At 34.0% G+C, this 10,259-nt stretch overlaps 1 protein-coding gene across 1 annotated transcript; it reads left to right on the top strand.

The window, feature by feature from the left end:
• Positions 1 to 3,419: 3,419 nt before the first annotated feature.
• LOC140967745 (probable inactive heme oxygenase 2, chloroplastic) lies at positions 3,420 to 6,045 on the top strand. Its single transcript, XM_073428473.1, is given in 5 exon segments — positions 3,420 to 4,021; positions 4,455 to 4,678; positions 5,613 to 5,720; positions 5,806 to 5,856; positions 5,859 to 6,045. Coding segments are annotated over 5 exon segments (1,014 nt in total). The 5' UTR covers positions 3,420 to 3,432; the 3' UTR covers positions 5,901 to 6,045.
• Positions 6,046 to 10,259: the final 4,214 nt, after the last annotated feature.

Below are 10,259 nucleotides of genomic sequence, written 5' to 3'. Positions count from 1 at the left end.
AGATAAAAACTGTTGAAAATACTGAGCTAAAAAGTGTTGTGGCCGAACTTGAAATAATCTTAAGCAAAAATGATTTGGAATTGTGCAAGATCAAGGTCGAACTTGAAACAACAACTCAATTTCTTGCTTAGTTTAACACAAGTATAACCAAGCTTGACTCTATAATGATGATGGAAAAGGATGGTAAGGATGGTCTAAGTTTCAACAACAATGTGTTTGAAGTTAGAGAATCAACAAAACCAACCGTATTTTCGTAAGAAAAAGCAGTAACACACTACACCTACAATCACTCCTAATGCCAAAGTTTTCCCACCAAATAAGTAAGTCTCCACTAAGAAGATGAAGCAAAGGAAATACCACTTGCGAAGACTATGATTTGAGCGAATCCTTCTCAACTAAGTTCTACACTAAATTATCTCTGGCATCTCTGGCTTAGTGGTCTGTGTATGCCAACCGAGATTTTCTTGATGAGAAGAACGTGGACACAGATGCCTTTTCTAGGTAGAATCTGGTGACTTTTTCTCCAATTCCACAGACTATTTTCGACTGCTTCTGTAGTTGTGTCGTATTGTCGTAAGCTTGTTCTTTAGTTTTACACAAATCTCTCACCCGGTATTGGTGATGAAAGGTTAGGAAAATTCTGGAAAGTTTTTTGTTCGCAATAGAGTCTATGAGTTCAGTCTCCATAATCATCAACAATCTCTACCATACTCCAGCTGATGCAGAAGAAGGCCTCCAACCAGATATTCATGAGGTTACTTCAATATTAACCGGGGGCTTGATCAATCAATTTCCAGCACATCCAAACTGTCTTTCTGCAACAAAATCTGATGTCTTTTTACTCTGTTGTTCATAAAATTGCAATACACAATTGGACTCCTATAATAAACTCTACAATGGTAACGAGACCAAAAACTTTAGTTCTATCTTCCATCGGTGCTCAAAGTACCTTTAATTTTGGGAAATTGATTTTCAAAACAATGCTCCAATTTGCTGAGAGAGGATTCAAATAATTTAAATAACCTTTTCCCTCACCGATTAATAGAATCCTTGAGTCTCATGGATTCATTAGAGACATTGATGAGCAGCTATCTGATGTAAGTGATCTGCTGAAGATTGCCCCTGCCTTGTTTAAGGGTAATCAGAAAATAGACCTATTCTGGTCTGAATCACGTGTTGCTCAAAATTTTGGCACCATGGCCTGAGGACATGACTTCTTAATGATGACTGCAACACTTCTCTAGGCCCAAATTGACTTTTTCCTCGAACAAATTGTTCCAGCCAAGGAACTGATCATTCACTATGAAGATCAAGTAGCACAATACATACTTTTAATAGATGTGGTTGTCTATTCTGAACAAAAAAGGAGAGATAGTGCACAAAGTTCGGGCGTCGGACCATCAAGAACAAAACATGGTGATGCAGCTGAAGAAAAAGCCGTTAACACTGATAATGATCGGTGATCACGATTTTTTTTTATCATTTTATCCGTCTGAGTTTGTTTAGTTTTTAATTCATTATCTGTTAATTTTTTTTTAATGCTATACTTTGATTTAGTATTATTTGTTGAATGTCTTTGCCTCGTGTTCATAATCAAATTCAAGGAGAGATATATTCTCAAATTCAAGGGGAGCTAGTCATTATCATCAATAATCAACAATATAACATATATATCGTATTCGTTCATACAAGAACGGTCTTGGGTGTTCTTAATGAATCTTTAAAATATCATATACAAGTAATATATCCAACCATTTCTATGAAGTAAGAATTGAAACACATGTTGAATTAAATATTTCACTCATTTTAGATCTTTTATAAAACATGCTTTTGAGAAAGAAATTAAGGGTTCATTTACCTGCAGACTCCAAGAACTTTTTGAATCATCTGGTAATTCTTAATGACCAGGCCAGATGGGTCATTTGATTTTTTGGTTAAAAGTACTATTTCTTGTTGATTAATCAAATCATAATAGAATTTATTTATAAATGAGTTTATGTCTCGCAATCCACACAATTTCGACCATGGATAATGTCGATTTTGTTTGTGTATATATATAATATCTTACAATTAATCCAAAATTAAAATCCAGAGAATTTTTCTATGTTTTGACTTAGGGCATCCACAATAAGAAGGATATTTTCTTCAAATATTTGTGGACCACATAATCCACATCATCAATCAAATATTTCTCTACTCAAATATCTCATATTTCACAATCAAATATCACACCAACTAAATATTTATGGGTCTCACTGTCACTTTAATTAATATTTTATTTTCATTTAAATAGAAACATTTCACCACTTTAATTACTTTCATCTATTATTTAGTATTATATTTTTATTGAAATATAAAACTAGAAAGTTTATAATGATTATTTTTGAATAACTAATTTGTAAAAAAATAAATATTAATAAAATGAAAAAATTTATAATGAACTATATAAAATTAATTTACCACAAAACAATATTTATAACATTAATAATAAAAAATTACAAACCATAAAACAACATTTATAATAATAATTGAAAATTAATACTTCACGAAGATACTAAAAAAAAGACATAAAAACAGAAATTAATAACAATTGGTCGACCAATAATTTGGTCGACCCAAAACAAAACAATTGGTCGACCAACAAATGGTTTACCATCAATGGTAGACCATATTTTATGGTCGACCAACGTTTTGTTTAGGTCGACCCCGAATTTCATTTAATTGTCCACTGCAGGTTTCTGACGCGCGAGTGCAATGAACACATGCGTCTCAAGTCAGCGTGAAACTCACGCTGGCTTGAAGAAATTTTAAAAAAAATTTGCAATACCCGGTTACAAATTTGTAACCGGGTATTGTAATGGCACATAAATAAATGGTGTGCAGTGGTGAATATTTAGAGAGGATATTTGGATGACTTGTCTTGTATAATATCTACCATTGTGGATGCCATTATATTGAGTGTGTTTGATTGAATAAGTCAATGAGTTAAAATCATTTATTTATTAGTAGATCTCCTGTGAGATGGTCTCACGAATCTTTATCTGTGAGACGGGTCAACCCTACCGATATTTACAATAAAAAGTAATACTTTTCATGGATGACCCAAATAAGAGATCCGTCTCACAAAATACGACCCGTGAGACCGTCTCATATAAGTTTTTGCTTTTATTTTTTAAAAGAATATTTTTTTTAAAAAATAAAATAAAATTTCGATTATAAAAGCTGTTTGAAAAAAACACTTAAAAAATCATTTTTTTAGATGCCAAAATTTTTACGTCTTTTTAAATGTTTTTTTTTTGTATAATAATGCTTCTTGGGTTTCTAAATTGGTCCATAAGTTCTAATTTTCGTAGCCCAACAAAAACTGGTGAGATAGGCCCGGCCCAATAAATGATGTCAATAAAACACGTGTGCTTGTCAAGCTGGGTAGAAATGGACTACTTTACTCCTGCAACACCGCTAAAACCTTCCACTCCATTGCTGCTGAAAAATTCAGCACCCAAACTCCCTCTCGCCCCCAAAACCATCCCTTTGTCACTTTTCAATATCAGCAAAAAAAATTCAAGAAGTGATCAAATCTATGAAAATTGCGCAAATTTGAGCTGGCCCACCTTCGTGTCCAGAAAAGAGACTGAATTTGAAACAGGAGAAGAGTACCATTCTACAGAAGAATACGAAGGGCAGGCACTAAAATTTGTGGAAGATGGGGGGCTGCCGGGGAGCCGGCAGCGAGAGCGTAGGCGGTATCGGAAGAAGTATCCCGGTGAAGTGAAGGGTATTACTGAAGAGATGAGGTTTGTGACAATGAAACTGAGAACCGATGGGAAAAGGAATAGTAAAGATAATTCTGCTGGGAGTGAAGCGGAAGAATTGGGAATTGAGGGGAAACAGGACGAGGATTTGGAAAATAATGGTAAGTCGTGGGAGCCTAGCATGGAGGGGTTCTTGAAGTATTTGGTGGACAGTAAGCTGGTTTTTTATACAATTGAGCACATTGTTGATGAGTCCAGTGATGTTTCCTGTAAGCTCCTCTTTTTTCCCAATTTTTTACGTTTATTTTATTTTTATTTTTATCTTTGTATTGTGTGTATTATTTCCTCACTTTCATCTATTTACGTTTCATTTACTTCTTTCTGTATCGATTATCATGTCTTTCATTTTTTAATCCTCCCTCGTTGTCTGTTTAATCTGATCTGATAGCTACTTGTCTGGGTTTGTTTCAAAAAATAACTTTTGCTTAGTTTTGGTTTTCTGCTGTTTTTCATTTTTCGAAAATTTAATTATCGGTCTGTTGCTGTTGGAATATGAATAATGGAAAGTTTTATTCATCTTCCGTGATGTAAAAAACCAATTGCTATCTGTTCTCACTCGAAAAGATGAGGCTTGATATTTTGATGTGGCAGCAGTAATCTGTATCATAGTTCTGTGAAATTTCTTGGCCTTCCTCAATGCAGATGTTTATTTTCGAAATACTGGATTAGAGAGGTCCGATGGCCTTTCCAAGGATTTAGAGTGGTTCAGATTGCAGGGAAATGTAATTCCACAACCTAGCTATCCTGGGACTATGTATGCTCAATATTTGAAAGAACTTTCCGAGAAGAGTCGCCCACTGTTTCTTTCACATTTCTACAATATTTATTTCTCTCACATAGCTGGTGGGCAAGTGATAGCGAAACAGGTACTACTTGGTTCTTCAATGATTTGCTCGTTTATAGCTTATGGTGTTCTTATGCTGATTTTACTTTATATTAGCAAATGAGTTTTATTGTTTCGAATTTCGTTTTGAATAACATGGTTTTGGCTCTAGTTCTCCTTCTTTAGTACCCATGACATATTCTGGAACTCCAATCTTCCTTTCTGGAACAAAATTGCTCAAAACCAGTGGCAGAAGCAGATAAAGATTGAGGGAGGGGAGGGGGAGAGGGGGGTGGGGGTGGGTGGGTGGGTGTGGGTGTGTGTGTGTGTGTGGCTGGTTGTGGCAGGGGAGCGGAAATTTTGGAGGGGTAAATCTGATTTTTATCTAGATGCGCACAAAATTTGTTGGATTGTATTTGATGTAATTCGGAATGACAATAATAGTTTAGAAAAAGAATCAGTTTGAACTTGATTCAAGAGTTAGATTCTTGTCATCGGGACAAAATTGACGTAGATTTTGTTTGATTAATTCGGTTCGATTTTCACAAAATGGAATCCAATTAAATTATCGGTTAGGTCGAACCAAATTTTTCTGATACCAATTTCCTATAGAAATAGTAACATACATATATGTACGAAAATATACACAAATATGAGTGTCACCCCTGCGGCCACCTCACTGTCTCCTTCTACTAGTGCTCAAAACTTCCAAAGGTTTACCCGTTGAGACATCAGAATGCATGATATAATTAATTATGATAATGTGTACGTTACAAGCTATGAGTGTATGTCTGGAATTTTCGAGCCTCGACTTGTTCACCAGGCTTGAATCAAAACTCAAAGCTATCATGGATTAAATAGACCAGTTTCAAAATGTTCAAAACTTGTGTCAGCATCATGTTTTGCACACATTCCCCATTTGCACGCGTAGTTATATCGAGTTCCATACTTTAGAAGCTTAAAATTTCTACAACTAGGTCTCCGAGAGGCTCTTAGAAGGAAGAGAGCTTGAGTTCTACAGATGGGAGGGGGATGCAGAAGAGTTATTGAGGGGTGTTCGTGAGAAACTCAATGCTCTAGGAGAGGTAAAGTAGTTATCTATGCTATTATTCTTGATTGTCGTCAACAGACACTTGGCTTAAAATTTTAGTTTTAACTTGGTTTTTGCAGCACTGGTCTAGGGATGAGAAAAACAAATGCCTGAGGGAAGCAACCAAAACTTTTTTCGTTTCCTGGGGCAGATAGTACGGTTGATCATTTTGTAAACCAAGCGTTTCTTTTGGGTAACCCAACTATCCGTGCATCGTTTGACGAAAAGTGTATGTAATGTGTATGGATCTCTCTTCAGATTTCTACCTGAAATGAAAATTTCAGTGAAGCTCTATGTGCCTAATGAAATTGTTTTATTCATTGAGGAATACTTATCTGTGCACTCTGTTCACTTCCTTGCATAATTGTATTTGAAAGGGGAGGTCCATTTATACTGTGATCCAGGGAAAATTGCAATTTTAATCCAATAAATTGGATTGTTTTTTGTTTTAATCATATAACTTGTTAATACGTGGTTTTCATCCACTAACTTAGATTATTTTTTTAGTTTCGGTCCTTTTTCACCAAACTATTAACTACTTTTATTAAATATTGCTTATTTTGAACCAATACTTTCACACAGAACTCTAAAACTATATTATACACATCAAAATCTATATAAGTAATTGGATGTCGTTTTATTTTATTTTTTCCTTTTGTTTTTGTTTATAATTAGTTTGATGTGTATAATATGAGTTTATTATTGCGACATGAGGTACGTAAAAGACCATTGATGTTAGATAAATAATTTGCGAAAGATTTAATGAATTTTGGTAAAAACACGACCCCAAAAAAATCCTATACGCTATATATCAAATCACAATTTTCTTAACATTGTAAAACAACATATAAAGAAAATTTGTAAATTTCATACTGCATTTTTAATTTACTTCAACAAATACAATATTTAGTTAAAAATATTTGTCATCGTGTGGTAATTTGGTCAATTTATAGAACAAGGCTTATATCTTCTAGGCTATATATAATTTCCTTAACGTCGTAAAACAGCATATCAAGAAAATTTGTAAATTTCATACTGCATTTTTAATTTACTTCAACAAACACAATATTTAGTTAAAAATATTCATTATCGCATGGTTTCATACTACCCACATTCAGAGTCGTATCAGTGTTCGATGAGACATGAGGTTAAAATATTGTGTTTGTTGAAGTTTTAAAATGAGTAGGTTTGTACAAAGCTTTGTATAAATCAAAGTCTTCTAGTGAATCCTACCCGAGGTGGTAAAAAGGGTGACGTAGGAGCATTTGAAGTCTCCGAACATCCATAAACATATCTTGTGTACTTAACTGCATCACATTTGTTTTAAAATTGATTTGATCAGTTCGATCAGTTATCAGTTTAGTTCTCACCATAACTGAACTGATATATGCAAGAACTGATTCCTTCTATTTCAGTTAATCAGTTTACACAAGTTAAATTGCTTTCAAATTAGTCAGCTTTTTTAAGAATGATTACTTCGAGTATTTTTCGTTTGGTTTAACACCAAACTCGATTTAATTAATCGATGTTTACATTATTAGAACACGAGCTATTGAAACCATGGAAAATATTGTGTTTGAAGCACCTGCGAACCGATCCTTCAGGCTGTTTTCGAATTTTTGGGGTAAAATTCTTAATTTTCCGAAAATTTTAAGGTCTAATTGAGCTAAATTCGAAAATTTTTAGGACAAAAATGCAATTTTCGAAAATTGTAGGGCCAAAGTGTATAGAATTCGAAACTTTAAGGGCCAAGTTGTAATTTCTGAAATTTTGGGGTAAGATCCGAGATTTTTTTGATTGGGTATTAGACTTAAATCAGTAATTTTTCGGGGATTTTGGGATAGTTGCTAGTAGAAAATTTCTTAAGTTTCAACGCGATCAGATTTGATGGTATGTTTTGTTGCAGGAAAGATATATATTTCAAGTGTAGGCGCGTATGCATTACTAGATTCCGGAGCTACACACTCGTTTATATCCGAATCTTTTGTCAAGCGACTAGGAATCATATCAGAGGCGTTGAAATTGAGATTCAGAGTATCGATTCCATCCGGAGATCAGAGAGTTTATTCCAAGTACTAATGAGTTTGCAACACAAGTACTTCCGAACTTATGTTTGAATTAATTGCTTCATTCAAATGAAATACTTCCCCCATCCTTAGCATTTATGCATTACATTTCAGTCGGACCTCTTCCCCCATACATCTATATGCATTACACTTCAGTCGGACTCTTTTTCCGCATACACGTTTACTTATTGTTTCTGCATGCAGTGGCTCTGATTTATGTTTGGTGACTGTTGTTTTGACTTTGTGGCTATCAGATGTTTGTTGACGAGTGGAATGGGCTTGTATGTTGCGTTATATATTGGAATAGAGTTGTTATGTTGGTTTTTATATCCTGACCTTATTAAACTCATTCCTTTCATCCATTAAAACCATAAATTGGCCTAAAATTCCCCACTTTTAGTTATCTCTTCAGTTGACTTGATAATGACACAAAACACATGAAATCTAATAAAAGTGGTCTAATGGCCAACTTCATTCAAATCTTTCGATCCTTGATTCAAAAAAAAAAGTGATTATGTACAATAGTGGTCGTACAAGCTACATTGAGTATCATCTTATAACCAAGAACAACATATTTACAAAGGTGGCTAAAGAGCCTACTCTATACAAAATAAAATTTCAAGAACACATTGATATGCACAATATCTCCATTTTGCCATTTCTTATTCTTTATTTATTTCAGAGCTGGTCGTGCATGCCTAACTCCCAACTTCCATGTCTCCAACTATCACTCTTTTCAGGCAGAGCCATACCTGTGTTGAATGAGGCCTGAAACAAAAATTGAAAAACGGGCCCTTTTGTTGCAGTAATAAATATAAAATTCAATTTGCAAATAACAAATATACTAATAAATACATAAATATACCAAAATCAATATATTACATCAATAACAACTCAACAAATATTTAAAATAACTACATAAATACTACTTGTCTAGCTGTTTTAAAAGTGAAAATATTTATCAAATCTGTGTTATCCAATTGTCGGACCATTTTTTTCTCAACCGAAAACATAGCTAGCCTATTTAGTCTATCTTGCGATATTGTTGATCGAAGATAATTCTTGATTAACTTCAACTTCAAGAATCTTCTTTCTGCCGATGCAACTGTTACTGGTATGATTAACAAAATCTTATAAGCAATATAAGTCTTTAAAAATAAACCATGCAGTTTCGCCAAACACTACATCATATCAATTGCTCTTTTTTCATTTGTTATATAACATCTCATGACCATCAACTTTGAACACAACTCATCACCATTAATGTCTGAATGTTCACCATGACTCAGAAATTGTTGAAGCTTTATACAAGACTTTATCAAGCTATTTAAAGGCTCACTCTTTAACTTGTTTAAATTCAATAAAAACCCAAAAGACTTTTGATATTGTTTAAATTGTTCAAACCGAACTTTAAGAGAAGATCGAGCTTGATCAATTATAAACAGAAAATATTCAACTCTAAAAGCCTCTTCACCTGATTGTGTCACATTATCACTATCACTTTCATCAAATTGTTTTTTTCTTCGAATGATGGGTTTTTCTCGAAATTTAGGTTCGATCCCCATTTTACTTGCCATTTGTGTAGCTTCATCCATGGCACTAGCAAACCCCTGTTCTCTAAACTCGTCAAGAAATTGAACAAGTCCTTCTAAAAGATCGATCACAATATCAATATCCATTTTTTCAGATTGAATAAACTTACTCACAACATTTATTGCATGTAACAACTTACACAAATTATCATTCCAAGCACGAACTCAAAACTTTCAAGATCATATAGTGCCAAGGTCTCAACATCACTCTTTTTTTAGAATCTTCAACAACTTCCGCTATCTCCAGTAAAGCATCTCTTATATGTACAACTTGCTCTTTTATGGCTTTTACACTTTCAACATGACTTTTCCACTGAGTATGTGACAATGGCTTCACGGTCAAACCAGGCACATTGTCTTTAAAAATTTTCCATCTCTTTGTAGAGGACGAAAACAATGTGTAGATGTGTTGTACCACTCCGAAGAAGGACTTATCTTTAGGACAACATTCCACCATATCAACTAAAGCCAAATTAAGACTATGGTAACCACATGGTGTTTAAAAGCTCTAGGATTTCTTTCAAGAAATCTTTTTTGCACACTTTTTTGTCTTCCACTCATGTTAGATCCATTGTCATACCCTTGTCCTCTTACGTCATTAATCTCAAGTCCAACTTTAATTAGCGCGTTCAGAATTTCATTTGACAACCCAAGACCTGATGTCTACCTTCAAAAACCCAACCCAATATTCTTCTACTTTTGATGTGTCTGTTGAATCATTTACGCATCGTAGCACCATAGACATTTGTTCCTGATGACTCACATCTGGAGTACGATCAAGTATGACTGAAAAATTATTTTGCATGTTTAACTTTTGCAATGATTTCCCTTTTCACTTCATTTGCCAAAGTCTCTATCAATTCATTCTGAATTTTT

Source organism: Primulina huaijiensis, chromosome 2, assembly GCF_012295235.1.
Source record: "Primulina huaijiensis isolate GDHJ02 chromosome 2, ASM1229523v2, whole genome shotgun sequence".
NCBI lineage: Eukaryota > Viridiplantae > Streptophyta > Magnoliopsida > Lamiales > Gesneriaceae > Primulina > Primulina huaijiensis.
The sequence above is the reverse complement of the archived record's forward strand: the minus strand, read 5'-3'. Positions and strand labels throughout refer to the sequence as shown.